This window comes from Equus quagga, chromosome 7 (assembly GCF_021613505.1).
Source record: "Equus quagga isolate Etosha38 chromosome 7, UCLA_HA_Equagga_1.0, whole genome shotgun sequence".
Lineage (NCBI taxonomy): Eukaryota > Metazoa > Chordata > Mammalia > Perissodactyla > Equidae > Equus > Equus quagga.
In genome coordinates this window covers 29,769,107-29,788,420 of record NC_060273.1, presented here as the reverse complement: position 1 = coordinate 29,788,420, position 19,314 = coordinate 29,769,107, and the positions used below count along the sequence as shown (strand labels likewise).

At 63.2% G+C, this 19,314-nt stretch overlaps 1 protein-coding gene across 4 annotated transcripts in view; it reads left to right on the top strand.

The window, feature by feature from the left end:
• C7H7orf50 (chromosome 7 C7orf50 homolog) overlaps positions 1-18,678 on the top strand; it is a 148,345-nt gene extending 129,667 nt beyond the window's left edge. For all 4 annotated transcript variants that reach the window (XM_046665788.1, XM_046665787.1, XM_046665790.1 and 1 more), the window contains 3 exons: positions 5,068-5,264; positions 14,812-14,893; positions 17,943-18,678. In XM_046665788.1, coding sequence (XP_046521744.1) covers positions 5,068-5,264; positions 14,812-14,893; positions 17,943-18,131 — 468 coding nt within the window. In that variant the 3' untranslated portion in view covers positions 18,132-18,678. The remainder of the gene's footprint in view (positions 1-5,067; positions 5,265-14,811; positions 14,894-17,942) is intronic.
• Positions 18,679-19,314: the final 636 nt, after the last annotated feature.

Genomic DNA, 19,314 nt, shown 5'->3' with positions numbered 1-19,314 from the left:
TATACTCAGTCCCCCCAGCTCTACACGGGTCCTCCCCACCCTCCCACATCTATACTCAGTCCCCCCAGCTCTACACGGGTCCTCCTGGCCCTCCCGGGTCTATACTCTGTCCCCTCCCCCCGGGTCTACACGGGTCCTCCCCACCCTCCCGGGTCTGTCTGCTTTTCTTAGGCAAAGGCTCTGCTCCTGAGACAGGAGGGAGGAGGACGGCTGGCTGGCAGAGAGGACTGGCTATGACCTGAATCCCCGAGCTGGGTGGGAACAAGTGTGCCCTGAGGTCGGGCTCGCTGTGGGGGGTGTCACGGAGTGTCAGCAGGCCGCCAGCCTCAGTGTCTTCTGATGGCCCAAAGCCCCTGCCCCTGGAGCCGAGATTCTGGTATTAGTCCCTGAATCTTGGCAGGGAGCACCCCAGAGGTGGTGTCACCTGCACACACCTGCGGGGACAGGACACTTGTGTGGCAGCTTCCCATGGTGGCCTGTTTCTCTTCTGTGCTTCAGTGGGACAGGGGAGGCCCCAGGGCCACTTTCCTGCCTGGTATGGGACCAGGGTGGCCTTGGGCAGGGCTCTGATGACCCTGTTTCTGGGGGTGGAAGGAGGGGCAGCCACACTGGCTTGGAGCCTTCCTCAGGGCCCCACGGCACCCCCACACCAAAGGCCTCTTGCTCCCTGGCCCCTGGGGACCCCACTGCACAGCCAGGCTGCTGCACTTGGGCAGGCGTGAGGGGTCGGGGGGACAGGGAGGAGTCAGCTGGGGTGGAAGGTGGGGTCTGAGCCGGCGAGGGAGAGAGCGGCACCTGGCCTGCCCTGAAGCCGGCGTGTGGCCTCGTCCTCAGGCTGGGGGACCGAAAGGCGCAGGCAGCTGCTCTTGCCCACTGGAGGTTCTCACGGGATCCCCAAGAGGCAGAGCAGGGACCAGAGATTACGTGCGGGAAGTTGATCTGGGGCAGTGGCCCCAGGACCAGGAGGGCACTAGGCGGGGTGAGCTGGGGGTATGCTGGGCACTGTAGGGTGGGCCTCGCTGTGCCCGGGCTGCGAGGGACAAGGCTCCCCCGCTCACCCCTGCAGGCCTGCACTCACAGCTGTGGCCCGACCGCCTGCCTGGAGGTTTCAGCAGCTCCCCTCATGAAAACGGGCCTAAAGGGTGTGTGCAAGAGGTCCCGCCGTGGCTGATGTCAGCCATGACTGCCCTTCCAGGTTTCTGTTTTTCTCTGCGTGGCTGCACTCACAGTCGGTTCTCACCAAAGGAAATCCCAGCCCAGAGGGAGCTCGATGTGCCGTTCGTGGACCCAGTGCCAGCTGTTACCGAGAGCCTCAGTCCATGGGGTCCTGTGTTCACCAGAGGGAGGGAACCCCACGGGGGCTCCTCCCAGCTTTCCCTTGGCTGAGATCTGCAAGACCCTCCTCTGGTCCCTGGTGCCATCTCTCTGGGTTTTCACTTCTGCGGGTTCTGTGGGCTGTGTGTAATCCATGAATATTGTCCCTCTCGGGGTCTGCAGGAGAACCGGGGCCCCTTTCCCAGGTCTGAAGAACACCGGCCCTGTTCTCGTTGAAATCAGCTCCTGCGGATCCTGCCTGAGGTTCTTCTGCCTGAACTGAGTTCCAGAAACCTTTCCCAGTTGCGCGCATGTGATTTCTCCTCCGTGTCTCCTGTCGGGAGCTAGCCGGGTGAAGGGGAGCAACGGTTTGTTGCACGTGGTCCCGTCGTCTTCAGCAGCCTTCCTGGGAGCGGTCTCTCCGTGTCTCCTTGGGCGGGTGCAGCCCTCTCTCCCGCCGGCCAGCTGTGGGTTTGTGGTTTACTTTCAAGGCATTTACCAAATGTGGTTGGAGCTGTTGCCCTAGAGGCTGGTGAGGATTTGGTTCTTAAATGCATCTAATCACGTAAGTGCAGGTTGCTTAATCTAGTTCGTGGAAACATTGTGTGGAAACGTGAGGACGAGATTCAAAGTCTCTCGGCCACACGGAACCCCGGTCCTCGAGGGCGGCTGGGGTCCGTCGGTTCGGTGGGGTCTGCCTGAAGTTTTTCACACCCCCTGAAATGCTTCTGTGCCCTTGGAAACGCCATCCTGGAGACGGCTATCTGCAGAAGTGAGGATGTGGCTGAGGTTTTGATTTTTACTTCGCTTAACACGAGATTCTGTGTTTCGTCCAATCTAAAATCCTGGAGGCGGTCCCAGCACTGCGATATGGTCATTGCATTTTTTTTAAAGCTTTGAGAATTTCGGTTAGAGGCCTGAGCCGTAAACCGCACACATTCTGATAAGCGCATCAGCAGCAGATGTGTGTAGTGGCGGCTTCTTTCTCATGACTGATCCTGTTTTGGAAAGCAGTGCTGCCTGCCCACGCACGTCTCCCTCAAGAGTGGGGTGGGCTGGTGGGGTGGACAGGGTGGGCGCTGCGCTGAGTCCTGGGGCCAAGGCTCTCCAGGGCAGCCGTGGTCCAGCCCTGCCCGCCCCATACAGCTTTCTTGAGGCCCCATCTTCTCCTGAAAGTCTTGTCCCCAGAAGGGGCCCCAACGACCTCTCTTACGGACTCCCACTTTCCTTTTGAGGTTGTTGGGGTGTTTGGTGGTGTTCATGAGCCCCTGGGCAGCTTGTAGGTGAAATAACTTTGGTGGGTATATGCGGCAGTGACAAATGTGTTAAAACTGTTTGCTGATTAAAACCTCATCCTTTGGAGGGTCATCAGGTCGGTGGCAACCGGAGAAAGTTCCTTCTCAGTCAGAAGGGCGGCTGTGTGAGAGCTGGCACCTCAGGGACGGCAGTCTCCTGGACGGTGCCCGGCAGCCGCAGCATCATAGGAAGAGCTCTGCTTCCCGGGCTGTTCCCACTGGCCCCCGACTACACAGGCAGAGGATGCAGGAGGGTCTGAGAGAGCCATGTCCCCACCCCGATGTGCTGCGTGGTCCTTGGGACGTCCTGCCCCTGTCTGCTGTCTCCTGCCCCCCCGCCTCCCCGGGTCCCTCTCTGGCCCTAGCACCGCTGAGACGGCCCCCCTGCAGCCTGACACCCTCACGGGGCATCACCCCAAAGCAGCTGAGGTTGGCAGTGAGGGGTCACTTGGTCCAGGATCTTAATGTTGGACGTCCCGGAAGCCCTGGGAGAAACAGTGGGAGCCTCAGCAGGTCTCCTGTCCCCATCCACGCCAGGCAACACCGAGTTCAAGTCCCTGCTGCCAGCCCTGTGGCCCTGGCCGTGCCCTCTCCCTCCGGCCTCCTTCCTGTGCCCTCCGTGGGGACTGTGCCTGGTTGGGGGCCGTGTCCACCTCATGGGCCGTCGCTAAGCACGTAGGGCACCCAGGAGTCCTCCACAGGACAGGGTCCCCTCTCACGTGACCAGGCCCCTCGGCCCTGGGTTTGAGGGTGCTGCCGTGTCCCAGTGACAGCTGGAGCCAAGGAGGTGCCCCATTGTGGGGGCCGGTGCTTCCCACCCCTCCCTGTCCCTTCCTTGACCTCCCCAGCCTGCTGGCCCGCCTTGGAGGGCAGTGTTGACAGATCCCAGGTACACTGCGGCGGCAGCCTGACCGTCCCCAGGACTTTGGCCCAAGCAGCCAGTGTGATGCAGCCCGCGTGGCTGCAGAGGGGCAGAGGCTGGCCTGTGCCAGGAGGGTTGTCTGCCTGCTTCTCTCGGTGCCAGATTCTCCATGGTACCCGCCCAGCCAGCCCACCATGGGTCTAGGGAGTGGGTGCGGGGAGGGTCTGGGCTGCAGGTGTCCAGAGCGTGCACGTCAGACTCCTCTCCCCTGGGCCTCACACGCCCCACTCACAACACCAGCGGCCCTCAGGCGGCCAGGTGGGCTCGGAGCCCCTGCTGCCCCATCCTCTGGCCTGTCGGCCGTGCGGGCTCTCCTGGGCCATGCTGCCGCCCTCGAGCTGGGTCTGCATTCAGGACACGTGCTGGCAGGTTGCCACCTTTCCCCAGGAGAGGAGGGGTCCAGAGGCCCCTCCTGTGCCCATGGTCCAAGCCCCCCATTAGGAGCTGGAGTCCCTGTGTGTGTCTCGAGCCAGGCTGCCAGCAGTCCCCAGTGCGATCCCAGGCCCTGCTGCTGGTGCATCCCAGCTGGCTTTAAAGCAGGAAGAGGGAGGAGCTGGGGAGAGCTGCGCTTTTGTTTTAGAAGGTTCCGGAAGGAGCTGGGTGTTGAGTGGGAACACAAAGGTTGTCAAGGGATTGGCATTTCATGAGGGGACCTGGTGGGGGGGGGGGGGGGGGGCAGAGGAAGGATGGGGACACATGGAACCCCGCTTGGCTTGTGGGGGCCAGGGGCACTGTCGTGGGCGGCTGGGCAGTGCACTCCTTCCTGGAAGCCGGCTCCCTGGTGCCTGCCTCAGTGAACGTGCTGGTGTCCTGGTGTCCCAGGGAGATGAGCGTGTGCACGGCTGCTCAAGCCGCCCCGCACCCTCCCCCCGGTTGGACAGTCAGTTGGGGAGGCGGAGGGCGCTGTGCTTCCTTGGTGGGAGGGGGCGGGGAAGATTGCATCAGGGTGCCACTGCCCCCTAGGGAGCAGCCACCAGCGTGTCCTGCACTGCCCCCCCGCCAGCCCTGGGAAAGGCTTGTCCTGCTGTCCTCAGGAGTGCCGGCTGGCACGGGGCTCGCGTATGCAGAAGGGGCTCAGCAAATGCTTGTTGAAGGAAGACTGGACCCCACCGGCCAGTCTGCTCCCGGCCCAGACCTTCCACACCTGCAGGGGGCGGGGGGACAGCAGAGCACCCACGGGGCTCCCCCAGGGTCTGGAGCTGGGGTCTGCCACACTGGAGCGCAGGCGCAGAGTTGGGAAAGGGGTCTGTGGTCGGTCAACTTTGACCCGTGCTCAGGTGGCAGTTAACCTGGCCCTTCCCCACAGGCTGTCTTGCCAGGCGCTGGGTCCCCTGGAGCTCCGGAGTCTGTGTAGCCCCTTCCTCATTTACCAGGGCGAACACTGTCCCCGAGTCCTGGAGGCAAGGGGGCTCTGGGCCGGAGCCCACCCACCGTGGGTGTCGGAGCTCCCGAGGCAGCGCGTCTGGGAGCTGCGTGTGGCCCGCCCAGCGCACCCATGTCCTGAAACCCTGACAGGTGGGTTGCCTTGATTTTCAGGGAGCAGCGGCATGCAGGGCCGTGCAGGAGACAGACCCCGAGCTGTCCCCAGAGGAGAAGAGGGTGCTCGAGAGGAAGCTGAAGAAGGAGCGGAAGAAAGAGGAGAGGAAGCGGCTGCGGGAGGCAGGCACTGCTGTGGCCCAGAAGCCGCCGGCCAGGCACTCGGGCGCCGAGCTGGCCCTGGACTACCTCTGCGGGTAAGAGGCCGCGCCCCTCACTTGGGACCTGCTGAGCTGCAGCGGGGGACTGGCAGGACCGTCCCCCTAGGGTCTCTGGTGTCCTGGGCGGCCCGCAGGCTGTGGACTCAGGTGACCTGGATCAGATCCAGCTTTCCTGGGACCACTGGCCATGCAGCAACCCATCACTTCCCAGCGTCACCTATGCCCTCCAGGTGGCTCGAGACCCACCGTGGTGGAGTTTTCACCACAGGCATCGGGAACGCTGCCGATAGGGGCTACGGACACTGACCAGCACGGCCGTGTCCAGGGAGGGTGGGGAGGGGTGGAGGGAGCTCCCAGGCTGCTCCTCAGAGTCCGCTGTGAAGGGCAGAGGGACGCAGCTGTCCTGGAGCCGGCACTGTCGCTGGCATGCGGGGCCTGGCTCTGCCTGGGCGTCGAGCGGCCAGGACAGCACGGCTGCAACCCTCGGAGTTGGCGGGTGACTGTAACCCTCACCCCAGAACTGGGCCCCCGAGGTGCACCTGGGGACCTCCCAGTTTGCAAACACGCAGCCAGCGACTTTGTGCCAGAGTTTCTAGAAGCTTCTAGGGAAGCAGAGTCCTGTGTCCAGCGGGGCCTCCTGGACTCACTCACCGTGCTGGAGTGGCAGAGTCAGCAAAGCAGATCGTGGTCAGCTCCCCAGGACTGTCCGCCACGGATACGCTGCCTCACCGTTTCTGGGAGCGACGTCACTGAGATGGAACTCACACGCCGTACGTCTCGCCCATTTGAAGTTACCGTTCGGTGGTTTTTAATGTATTCACAGAGTTGTGAAGCCATCACCACGGTCAACTTTAGACGTTTTCCGAAACACGCCAGAAGAGGCCCTGCACCCTTAGATCTCACCCCCAAGGCCCCTCCGCTCGCTCCCCGGCTCCTGGCAGCCACATTAATGGAGTCGTTTACTATGTGGGCTTGCGTGACCTTCTTCTGTTATTTAGTGCGATGTTTTCCAGGTTCACATACGTGGTAGGTGTCAGGATATCATTCCTTTTTATGGTCAAGTAACATTCCACTGTGTGTGTACACCACACCCTGTCTGTCCACTTGTGCGCTGATGGGCACCTATGTTGTTTCCACCCCTTGGCTGTGGTGAGTGATGCGGCCACAGACATGGGTGTGAGGTTTCTGCGTGGACGTGCTGTCCTTTCTCGCGGGCAGATACCTGGGAGTGAACTCTGGGCTCTGTGGTGGCTGTGTGTTTAAACGTCGGAGGGACAGACTCCCACAGCGGCTGACCTCTTCCATTCCCCCCGGCAGACGGTTCTCATTCTCTGTGTCTTTGTCAGCACTTGTTATTGTCTGACTTGCTGACGATGCCCATCCTGGCGGGTGTGGGGTGGTGTCTCGCTGTGCTTTTGATTCACATTCTGTACAGTGTTGACTGCAAATTTGGGTAACGCAGGAGGCAGCTGAGCCGCCCCCTCTTGGCTCCTCACTGGAGGGGTCACCAGGCGCATCTGACAGACTCAGGGCGCTGCCTCTGCAGGGAGAGGAGGACAGGCCGTGTCCCCAGGGCTGGAACTGCTCTGAAGGGACAGCTGGCTGGTGGCTCTTTACTCCACACTCGTCAGCGGTGAGCCGGAATCCTGCTGGAGATTCCAGGTGCCTGCTGGGGGCGGGGACGCCGATCAAGCTGTCTGTTCTCTCTACCTGCTGCTCCCCCTCACTCTGAGCAGCTGTCAGAGCTGAGGGACAGGCGGCCCGGCCTGGGCCAGGAGCCCCTGTACCCCATCTGCAGACCATTGGCCTTAACGACCCATGGTTGTGTGCCGTGCAGGCCCTTGAGGTCTTCCCGCACTCTGGGCTACCTGGCAGCTGGAGGAGCTCTCCTGGAACCAGCGTGCCGTGGGGAGGCCTGGCCTGCTCTGACACGTTGACAGACACCCTCTCGGGGTGGGGCCTTCCCACCCCTGGCTGGAGCCCTTGAGCCCTGGGAGCTCGGGCCGTGGAGGCTGGGAGGGCTGGCGGGGACAGAGCTGCTGTCCAGGGGTGGTTAGCACGGCCCATTCGACCAGGGGCTTTCCCCACCTCGGAAGCAGACCACCTACCTGCAGTGGGTTTTCGGGGTCGCGAATCATCCTCGCCCACCAGAAAGCTTTGGGCCACGTCCCGCAGGAAGTAGAGGCGGTGTCGTGGCTGGCTGGTGCCTCAGAAATGCTTGGGGGCAGAGGTCACGCAGGCGTCCAGAGGCGTCCAGGGAGGACACCTCTGAGACTCTCGCAAGGCGTGTCCAGCACAGCGTCCCCAGCAGCATCTCAGTCAGCCACTCCATCCTCTGGCCTCCTCCGACTCCTGTGGCCCCGGGAGAGTTGGGGAGGCGCTCAGGTCCTGAGGGTGCATGTATCGGAGGTCAGGAGAGGACATTTGCTGTGCGGAGCCCTCCACACCTCCCGACCCCAGGAAACCACATCCACGCAGAATAGCCGGGGCGCTGGGGTGTCTTCCCAAAGCAAAGCCCAGGACCGAAGCTGGTTGGTGTGGAGAGACGCTCCAGCCCTGATCGGTGCCAAGGCCGTGCCTCCCCGAGGGGCCAGCGCGAGGGGGCTTCTGCGTCCAGAGGACAGGCCTCCTCCCTCCTTTCCCGGCCTTGCCACAGCCGGTCACGTCATGTCTTGTCTTTGCCTAACCTCAAGGGACTGCGTGGGTCACGAAGCCAGGTGTCTGAGGGCCCTTGCTCCTGGGAGCATGGAGGCCTCTCCGGTGGTCTCGGCTGGTGGGGCCATCAGGGCCGTTGGCAACCAGGGAGACCAGGCACATCCCGTGAGTGGGGTGACTCCTTCTCAGAGTCAACTGGGAGGTTGGCCGGTCCAGAGGTAGTTACTGTGCGAGTTACTGTCCATGCCGTGTGCCCCTCCTACGAGGTGGGCCCAGAATGACGGGGACCTGCTTGCAGGGAGCTCAGGGCTGGCCCAGACCTTCCACCCAGGACATGTTTCGGTGGGCCCCTCACCATGCTACCCTCAGAGGCTGCAGACTTTCTGGAAAGTCACACCACACCGGGTGTGAAGGAGCTGGCCCCCATGCCGCCCCAGACGATCCTGTGGGCGAGTCCTGGCCAGCAGAGCCCATCTGGGTGGGCTCTGCACCTGCCTGTCCCTGCTGCCCAGCAGAGGGTGTCCGTATCCTCTGTCCTGTGCAGGGGTCTGAGCCTGGGACCCGGCCGCTGCCTCCTCCTGGCCGAGACCTACTCTGACTGTGAGCTTTCCCCACTCCCCGGCGCTGCTTGTAGGTCGTGGGGGTGGATGGTTGTTCCGTGGTTCTGCCGTGGCTGCAGCCGCTCGCGTTCGACTCTGGCTGGGACACTGAACTCTGTCCTGCTGAGTGCGTGTGCACGGGCAGGTCTCAGGGGCTGTCTTGCTGTGCTGTGAGCGTGTGCCCACATGGGGGCCATCCCGAGGCTGGGGAGGACACCCATCTCTGGTCACCTGCTTGTCTGCCTGGTTTCTTCATTATCACAAGCATAGCTCGCAAAAGACACACTGCCCACCCCACCGCCCCGTACCCCTGCCCAGAACCTGGAAATTGGGACTCGCCAGATTCAGCAGTGGGCGCTGGCCAGCTGCACTGCCGGGGCCTGAGACCTGGGCCTCCTGGTCAGGCCCCGGACTGGTCAGTGCAGAGCAGCCGCCCAGGGCAGGCCCTGGCGAGAGGGAGAGAGGGGGCAGATTGGAGAAATATTTAGGAGGCAAAAACCCACAGGACACCAGATACATGCCACCTGTGTGCATAGCAGCACTACTCACGGTGACCAACAGGTGGAAGCAGCCCCAGTGTCCGTCGACAGGTGAACGGATAAACACAATGTGGAAAACGGTGAAAGTTGTCACAAGGAGATTCTGACACCTGCTACGACATGGGTAAACCTTGAGGACATTATGCTGAGTGAAATAAGACAGTTACAAAAAGACAATACTGTGTGATCCTACTTACGTGAGGCCCCTGGAACGTCAAATTCAGACAGAGAAAGTAGAGGGTGGGGCCAGGGGCTGGGGGAAGGGGCTGGGGAGTTCGTGTGTAATGGGGACCGAGCTTCTTTGGGAAGATGAAGTTCTGGAGATGGACGGTGTGATGGCTGCACAACGACGTGAATGTGCTCAACGCCCCTGAACTGTGCACTGCCAAGTGGTTAAGATGGCACATTCGTACCATGTATTTTACTACACACACACGCGCAGAATCCACAGGCCACGTGTGGGTGATGAAGAGGGGTGTCAGGTGGCCCCAGCTTTCAGGTCCGGTGACAGACAGGTAGTGATGCCACCAACTGAGAGCAGGAAGACGGGACAGCCGGGGGAGATGCCACCTCTCAGCGTGTGGGACACGTCTCCCTGGACGACGTGCGTTTCTCAGGCCGATGCCCAGATCTGGCGCTGTGGGTCTCGAGGGTGCACCCTGCAGAGGCCATACCAGCGACCCTCAAGAACAGGCGCTCTCAGCCACATGGGACAGTTACCGATTTCTGAGCATTTCTAGTTGTTCTGGTTCATGTTTCCCCGATTGCTGATGACTATAGAGTGACAGGGGAGACGGTGTCAGAAGCATCAGTGCAGGGGCCAGCCCAGTGGCCTAGTGGCTAAGTTCACATGCTCTGCTTTGGTGGCCCGGGGTTCGTGGGTTCTGATCCCGGGTGCAGACCTACACACCGCTCATCAAGCCGTGCTGCAGCGGTGTCCCACACACACAATAGAGGGAGACGGACACAGGTGTTAGCTCAGCGACAGTCTTCCTCACAAAAAAAAACGTATCAGTGTGGCAAGTCCTCTGACATGACTGAAAACTGTCCCTTGGGCTCGTGGCCAGAGGTCCCTGTGATGTCAGCTGGGGGGTGGGGCGGAGCCTGGACAGGAGGACAGGCGCCTATCGCTCCGTCGGCTGGCAGCAAAGGAGGTGGGGCTGGGCTGCAAGCATTACGCTCCCAGGGCCAAGTGGGTGCCGCTCGGTGACGCAAGCCCGCACCGAGTCCCTGCCACAATATGGGAGCCATGCCTGTGCCCCCTGGAGCACTGCCCCAGCCAGGGGCCTGGGGGTGGGACCTTAGCTAGAACGGGCACCAGCCTTGGGGACAGGCGGCCTGGGCTGGAGCCAGCTCTGTCACTCGTCATCGTGGGTCCTCGAGCTAGTCCTTCTCTGTGGCCTCGGCTTCCTCCTCTGACGTGGGGGCTGACACGGCGCCCAGAGCCACCCTGAGAGCCGAAGCACGTTCCCGAGTGTGCACGCCAGGGCATGGTGCTTCCTGTGGGGCTGGAGCCACTGGGCTCTGGCCCTTGGTCTTCTGCAGGCAGGGTCACAGGTCACGGCCGGAGGTCAGTCGCTGTAGACAGAGGGAGCCAGGGCCGGGGCTGGACAGAGGAGCAGGTGGATAGGCCAGGCAGGCGCCAGCCACAGGAGTGGACTTCAGGCTGCCCAGCGGGATGCGGATGGAGCCCGATGGGGGTGTGCGGGGAGTAAGGACAGGCCAGGAGGCCTGCAGGTGCCTGTGGCCACTCAGTGTAGACCATATCCAGATAAGAGGAGGGCCAGGGGCCCGGTCCCCAGAGAGCAGACGAAGGGAGGGGAGGGGAGAGCAGCAGGGCCCTGCCCAATGCCAGCGACGAGGCCCACCCGCGGCGTGGAGCACTCAGCGCCCTAGGCTTCACCCCTGCGACTGCGAGCTCTCCTCCCAGGGCTGCTTCAGAGGACTCAGCAGGGACGTCCTCCGTGGGCTGGTGGGGAGACTGCCCCACGTGGACCCCGGGATTGCCTGGCAGCTGTGAGTCCCATGCGGGGGAGCTGGGCCTGTGCATGCACGTGGGATTGGGGCCATGATGACCCCTGCCCCACCCTTCTGTCAGAAATAAGCCTCCCCTCGCCCCTGGGCGCCTGCGGGATATCACAGCCCAGGACGCGGATCCCCTCCTGAGACCCCACACCGAGGCTCGGCCCTCATGGCGGGCTCGCCCGAGCTCCACACTGAGAGGCCCAGACCCCTCGGCCGGGCTCAGGAGACACTCAGAGCTGCCCTGGCCCGGCGACTGTGAGCGTGGCCGTCCGGGGAGCCGGGGGTGCTGCCCCTCTCCATGGCCAGCTCCATGTGTCCTGTATGGGGGTGTAGGCACCAGGCCCGAGGAGGGCAGGGCGGTTCAGGCAGGAGGCCCTTGGCCAATGAGCCTCCTGCTGGCTGGTTTTGGGGGCGACTTGTCCCCTAGTTGGCAGCGTCTGTGACAGTACAGACGTTCGAGACGCTGGCTTCGAGGTGGCCTCCAGAGGAGTCTCAGCACCAGAGCCCTCCCCCCAGTTTCTCTGGAGGGGGCTCGGGAAAGGGTCCCTATTTTTAAACTAGGGATTGGGGGATGTGGTTCTTTACACCCAGGCGATAAAGGCCCTTTGAGGCTGTCAGGAGCGGAGCGTCACATGCATCGCCCTACCTCCTGGAAGGGCAGGTCAGCCTGGTGGTCCCACCGTGGGGGTGGAGTGGTGCAGCACCTGGGCCTGTGGGCGAGCTGTGGCCCCTGCCGGGCACGAGGAGAGAGACTGGCTTGGCTGCATTCCCTCCTTTCCTGGGGCCCCTCTGATCTCCTGCCCGTGCCCCATAGACTGCTTGCAGCTGCTGTGGGCAGAGAGCTCCCCTGGGCCGCTGGCGGCACAAGGAACCCCTCCGGCCGCCCACCCTCGGAGCCACAGGATGACCCGGGGAAGCACACTCCACCCAGGGTGCTGGGCCCCGTTTCCCCAGTAGACAGCTAAGGGCCAAGCCTCCTCATCCAGGCTGGTGAGCGCCTGCCGGGTGCTTGTTGTCACAGCAGGGCCGTCACTGTCGCTGCAGGGGGGTGGGAGCTCCTGAGAGCATGAGTGTCAACAGGCCACTCCCTCCCTCTCCCGTACAGACAGCCCCATCAGGACCCCTGCAAGGCAGGTGTTCCTGCCCCACTTGACAGACGTGGACCAGGAGGTGCTCCTTGCTCCCTCCTTCCACCGTGACGGAGGCGTCCTGTCCCCGGGGCTGAGTGCCCGGCCCCGCAGCCGCATCCCCATTACAGACTGTGACCTGGGACAGGGGCCCAGGGGAGCCCCACATCTGGTGGGGAGTGGGGCTGACCACTGGCCGATTGTGACCCCTCACGTGCAGCCCTGAAATCTTTCTGGCAACTCCTAGCTGGCCTGGCCCCAGGGTCCTCCCGTCCCGGCCGGCTGCCTGATCCCACGTGCTCCAGCCTGGGAGCAGCCACTCTTCCTGGAATGGGGTGGCCCTCCAAGCTGTGCCATCCCCTCCTGTGAGGGCTCGTGATTTAGCAGTCTGCATGAGCAAGGGGGTCGGTGTTTCTCACCAAAGTCTGCCAGTTTCTTTATAGGAAACATGTCTTCAGTTAAGTTACTCCCTTTCCTCACAGAGAAATTCAATGGTGTCCCGCCCCACCCTACAGAAGCACAGTTTGCCAGTCGGGGCCGATGGAGCCTGGGTTGGGGGCCTGCAGAGCAGCTCGCTGATTCACAGGTGGGCGGGAACCACCTCCCAGTGACGGAGAACCAATTGGAGCAGCCTGGGCTGGGGGCAGAGGGAGATCCAGCATTTGGGGGCGCCCGGGGGGAGCGGGGAGCAGCTTGTTTCTGGGTCAGATCAGCCTTCAGGCAGAATGGAGGGAACTAGAGGGGTGAGGCTGCGTGGGGGAGAGGCACAGGGCGCCGTGCCTGGGGCTGGGTCCTGCCTGCAGAGGCAAGAGGCTGCCCCACCCATCACAGCCTGAGGCCCCATCAGTCCTGATTTCTCTGGTCGCCTAAGGGAATGGGTAGGGAGCTCTGCCTTTGGCGTGTCAGCAGTGTTGGCACCTCCAGACCATGCTCTCACGGGATGACTCTGAAAGCAGGAGTTGCCATGTGTGTAGGGGTTGGGAGGGTGCCCCAGGGAAGATGGCGGTGTTGGGAGGGGCCTGGAAGGAGACAGTCCGCTGGCTCAGGGGCTCAGAAGTGGGCTCAGACAGGGCCTCGATCCCACGCTCCCTGTGGGGCTGCAGCCCCGAGCAGCACAGCTGGGCCTGTCCCTGGGCCTCGGAGCCACCACCACACCTATCAGCCTTGCCCGGGCACGCTGCGGCCCTGGGGGCACTGTGGGCTCAGAGCTGGGCAGCAACTGAGCTGCCGTTTGCCCCCATCTGGGGCATTGAAACATCCTTCATCCGTGACCTCACGGTGCTGAGAGCCGCTCACACCTCCACCCGCTGGAGAGGGTCAGGCTCGGCCTCAGCACCAGGCAGCCCACGCCCGTTCCAGGCCCCCACTCCCCACTGCCAACCTCGGATCGCTCCCTTTCTCTGCTCACTGTGGAAATACACAGAGATCCTCTATCCCCGGGGGACTCTGCCTCTGGGGATGCGTGTCCTGGGCTGAGCTGCAGGCCAGGCAGGGTCTGTCCTCTCTGCCTGCCGTCACCCGCTGTCACTTTCAGTCGTTGTTCTCATCATCCTGCAGTTTGGGGGCCTCCTCTCTGCCCCTGTGCCCTGCAATCGGGCTCAGGGACACTCTCGTGTGGGGACATTGGGACAGGGCCTGGGACAGGGAGCGGACCTCTCTGCCTGTCGTGGGTTTCCGTGGGACCCACACTCCAGGCTCCAGCCCCTGGCGTCCTGTGTCCTGTCAGCAATCTGAAGCCAGCCCACGGCTCCTTGGTCCTACCTGTCCACAGACACCCCGAGCTGCTTCTGGGGGCTCCGTCGGCCACGCGGGTGGTTGAGCCTGACGCAGCCTGGAGTCCCAGGGTCAGGTTGGATGTGTGGCTTGTCTACGCTGTCAAGGCAGCAGCGATGGGAACCAGGCTGGTGGAACTAGGTGCCCACACGGCCCCTCCCATACCCTCTGCCAGCTCAGGAGGAACCCTGGAGACGCTGCGGGCAGCGAGGCCACGCATTGTCCTCCGGGCAGGTGAATCGGCCAGGGCACAACTGGGGGATGAGCCACACGGTGGTCTGAACAGGGAAAGTCTTTTGCAGAGAATGACGAACTGTAACAGGGCTGGCTGGCCAGACGGGCTCTCTGGAGATCATGGGAGCAGCAGATGCAGGGGCCGGACCAGCCCAGGCTGAGGTCCACGCCTGGCGGGAGGGCCCAGCGTGGCTCCCTGCATGGCAGGCGCGGGCTCCCGGCTCCTCCTGGCTTGCTCCCTCCTGCTCCATCCACGTGCACGGCCCACAGGCTGCCCTCACTCCAGCGGCAGACCATCCCTGCCGGAGCACACAGTCAGTGCTTCCAGAAGAATGACTGAATTCACGAGATGCAGGGTGTTCACGGTACAGTTATGAAATCCTGGAACTGCAGAGCTGAAAGCCCTGGCCCCGTGCCATCTGGACTAGGCCCTGTTGCAGATGTTTGGGCAGGCCCCGCTTGGCCAAGGGCCCGCAGCGGGCATGCGGAGGTCAGGCCTCTGAGCCCCCTCTGCTCTGCGTCTGCCTCCCTCGGGCTGGGCAGGGTCCTCCCCAGAAGCCCTGCAGGCCTGGACAAGACCCTTCCAGCTCCTCCTGGCCCCTCCTGAGCTGTCGTGTCCTTGCTTTCCCAGCTGGGCCCAGAAGCACCAGGACTGGAGGTTTCAGAAGACGAGGCAGACCTGGCTCCTGCTGCACATGTACGACAGCGACAAGGTCTGTGCATGCGGGGGGCAGGGCTGGAGGGGCCGAGAGGTCTGTGCATGCAGGGGACCGGGGATGGGAGGTCTGTGCACGTGGGGGGCGGGGACGGGCCTCCCAGGGACCAGGATGGAACAACCCAATGGCAGGCCTGCTCAGACCACAGGCCGAGGTCTCCAAGCCCCTCACGCCCTCAGCCCCTGGTCCAGCACAGGCATGGGAAGGGCAGGCCCCAGCTGCCCTCGCCAGCAGCCAGGCCTGGCCACAGGCCCCTGCCTGAGGCCGTTCTTCTCGAGGCCCATCCCAGGTTATGAAAGAGGCTGGAGAGCTTGTGGGGGACCCTCTTGGGGTCACCAGTCCAGCCCTTTATCTTACAGAATGAAACCCCGGGCTCAGAGAGAGGGACTTGCTTGGGGTCAGGGAGCAAGAGCCTTGTCGGCCTGCCCCGGGGCCCCTCCACCCCAGCTGGGCTTTGTCCAGCTGCCAGACTCTGGCCATCAGGCCTCCGGGCTCCGCGGCCTGGGCTGTTGGCCTGCCCCGTCTCACCCAGGGGCACCCTCTTAATCCTGGGTTGGGGTGGGGTGGGGGCTGAGGTTAGGAGATGCCACCATTTCCAGAACGCTCCAGTGTGCGTTCCCTACAGGTCAGGACATCCCCCCGTGCAACCACAAGCCACTCAGAGTGGGGGGCTCCTTGTCACGTGACCACCATCCCTCCCACTTCTCAGCGACATCCTCGTGCGGGTCACCCAGTCTAGAACCCACCCATTTGCTTGTCTGTTCCTGTGGTCTCCTGCAGTCTGGAACTTTCCTTGTCTCACCTGCTCTTCATGACCTTGACGTGCTTGGCGAGGCCAGTTATCTTGCAGATGTGGACAGCTTGGGCTCGTCTGTCCCCGTCCAGATTCGGGTGGGGCCCGTTGGTGCCCCCAGCACATCCTGGTAGCAGGTGTGTGAAGGTCTGTGCTGACGGTGCTCACGTGATCCAGCTCGGGTCGGCCTGGTTTTTCTCTGTAGAGTTATGTTGCCTTTAGCGGCTGGTGCGTGTCTGCGGGAAGCTGCTCTGAGATGACGGAAACCCCGTTTCTCCTCAGACTTTTGCCCACCGATCCTCACCTCCGTCGGTGGGTGCTGCCTGGGTCAGTTGTCACTGTGCTGACCACTGCCGCCTCCCGTGCGCGGTGGAGTTAGTCCCGTCAGCACAGACCCGTGTCCCCCCAGGGTTGTAATCCATCGCCCTCATCGTCTGTTTCGACAAGTGTGGTTTTCGTTACGGTTGTGACAGCTCCCGGGGCCAACATGTTGAGGTCGGGTGCCCTGCGTGCACGTGATGGGGAGGGACCTCCAGGAAGCAGGCACCTGTGAGCCGAGCTCTCGAGTCAGGCTACAGGTGCAGCAGGGGGAACGGCCTTGTGAGCCGGCGCACAGGCTGGGCCAGGATGTGCCAGCAGCACTGCAGGAATCATCAGCCGGCAGTGCGGCCCGCTCCGGAGCCCCGCGCCGTGTGTGACAACGCGCTGCATCCTTGCCACAAGCCCGCTGTCTTGCATAGCCCCAAGTCGACTCCCCACTCGAGGAAGCTCAGGGCTCCCCCAGCAGGTTGGCAGCCATCTGTCCCCAGAGCCCAGGGCCAGGGGACAGGCCATCCCAAGAACGCTCTGGAGCAGGCGTCACCTGCGGGGAGCCAGCGGGGAGCTGTGTGCAGAGCTCTCGTCGCCCACCCTGCCTGGGCCTGGGCTCCGGGAGCTGCCCCTCCCCTCCCACGGGTGAGGTGCTCCTAGCCAACGTGTTGGGGTGACAACTGGGCTGACCAGGTGCCAGGCCGCTTCCCACTTCCCTGGACGCAGCAAGACCCGCTCCCTGAGGAGGGGCTGCAGGCACCTCTGGGCCCCTGCTCCAGCCGGGTGGCCCTTTGCCCCCTGGCTGAGACCACAGCCCTCACGGGCACGGGAGTGTCCTGGGGCAGGTGTCAATTTTGATGAAGGCTGATGTACCTAGTTTTTCTTGGGTTGCCTGTGTTTTTGGTGTCATAGCTAAGAAATCATTGCCTGAGCCGAGGTCTCACGGATTTCCTCCTGTGTTTCCTCCAAGAGTTGTGCGGTTTTAGCTCTTACTTGCAGGTCTGCGATCCGTTTTGGGTTGACTTTTGTGCACGGTGTGAGGCAGGGTCCGGCTTCAGGCTCTTGCCCGTGGCATCTGGTTGTCCTGGCGTCGCAGATGGAGAGAAGGTTGTGTTGGAAATCGGCTGACCACGGGTGTCGGCCTTTCTTCCTGGACTCTCGGTTCTGTGCACGGATCCGTCGTCTCGGTGCCGGGACCACGGTCTCCATCACTGCGGCTCTGTCGTGGGTTTGAAGTCAAGACGTGCGGGCCGCTAACTGCTTCTTAAGTGGACTTCCAGCCGCTCCTGTCTTCAGCCTCATCTTCGCTCTCCTAGGAGTAACCGCACAGCCACTTCTTCCGCCTGGGGGCAGGCAGGGGGGCGACCCACTGCCCAGTTGCTTTGCTCAGCTGAAGTATCTTCTGCCCCAGATCTTCCGAGTCGGTCATCGTTCATCCCCAGCCCCCAATGTCATGACGGTTTCCTTTTCCTCCGTCCTCTCTGTCCTGGCAGATTGATCTCTGAAAATAGATCTATTTACTGTCGAGTCAGTGGCATTTCAGGAGGGCGTGAAAACTGATGGCTGCTGGCCCCCTTGGTGCAAGCCAGAGCTGATCTGTGAGGAGGTGGCCCAGGGCCAGCTGAGGATGGCCCCCAGGCCAGCCCGCCCTCCCCGTCCCCCCAGTGCTGTCATCCTGGAGCGAGGGGACTGAGGGGGAGCAGGTGTGGCCCAGGGCCCTTTGCCGATGGGGTGTCCTCTGCTGCCCAGCCACCTGAGCTCCTCAGGCCCTGGTGTGTGGACACTTGGGCCAGACGGTGCCCTTGAGGCACAGGGGTGAGACCCGAGGCGCAGCCACAGGACCAGGAGCCCACGCTGTGAGCACCTCGTGTCTCCACTGCTCGTGTCCCTGCACCACTGCCACCCCTGCCTGCCCCTGACAGTACTTGTCCTCTTCCCGTCCAGGTTCCCGACAAGCACTTCTCCACCCTGCTGGCCTACCTGGAGGGGCTCAGGGGCCGGGCCCGCGAGCTGACTGTGCAGAAAGCTGAAGCTCTGATGCAGGAGCTGGACGAGGCGGGCGCCGCCAGCCCGGACCCCCTCCTGCTGGAGAAGACCCAGCGCCTCCGGCAGGTGCTCCAGCTGCTCTCCTAGGGGCGGCCGGCGGGTGAGGCCACTGCCGCAGCGCGGGGGGTCCAGCCTTTGTAGGATGCAGCTGACCCCTCACCCAGGTGGGGGCCCGGCATGGGGCAGGCAGGGTCGCCGGCCGGTGGGCGGTAGGTCCCTGCTTCTCCTGGCACCCGACCCTCAGAAGGACCGCCTCTCTCTCCTGACCCTCCTTGGCCAGAGACCGTTCACAGATGACGAGTTTTAACCTGTTTACAGCAGAACGCGGTCACTCTGGAATAACCTAGAGCCGCCACTCCTTACCTTCCCACTGCCCTCCAGCTGCCAAGGAAGTTGCTTTGTGATGGAAATGCCTATTTTTCTACCAAAGATCCCGCGCTCGCCCTTCGCACCAGCCTGGTCTGCAGCGTTGGGGTGTGGGGGTCCCCAAGTTTGGGCCTGTATTTGCCGAGGGGCCCAGGCCTTGGCTTGTCCATCTCTTGCCTCCCTCCTGGGGCCGTGCCACGGCCTCGCTGCCCACTTCCAGGGAAGACCTGGCTGTGTTTTCAATAAAGACCTGCCCGTGTCGGCCGTGGCTCTTGTCCGGTGTGACTTGTGCTCCTTTGCCTGTAGATCGTGAAGAGCTTCTGAGAGCCAACCTCGGGCCGTGAGGCCGTCCGTGGCCGAGGCCTCCCCAGAGGGCGTCCAGGCGTGCTCCTCCCATGGCGCTCCTGGACGCCAGCGCTGACCGGCCACTCGCTCCGCAGGCCCGTCACTTCCCAGTGTCGGCGGTGACTGCACCGGCTGCCCTCCCACGGCCGTCCCAGCCGGGGAGACGCCTGCTCTCTGCATAAACATGGGTGCGCAGGCGGCGAGCCTCTGGAAGTCAGGGCGCTGAGCACCCCAGAGATGCAGGGGGAGAAGTGTCCACACCTCTCCTCCAGCGTGAGAAGCCGGCATGGGGCCTAGGCCGCCCCACACAGCAGACCAAGTGCCGGCTGCGCGGGGTGGCTTCAAGACCTGCTCCAGGTGCGGATTCGTAAGCTGCGTTGTTGGGCTGCGGCGGTGCCCAGACCCCCGTGAAGCCGTGGGATGTGAGCTGGCGTGTTGTAGTTACAATGCCCACCGTGAGCCCCAGGCCCCAGGCCTGTGTGTGGGCCCCTTATTCCAGAATAGGGTCTCCAGCCTCCCTGTGGCCACTCCTGGCCTGGCTGGGCCTCCCCGGCCGTGG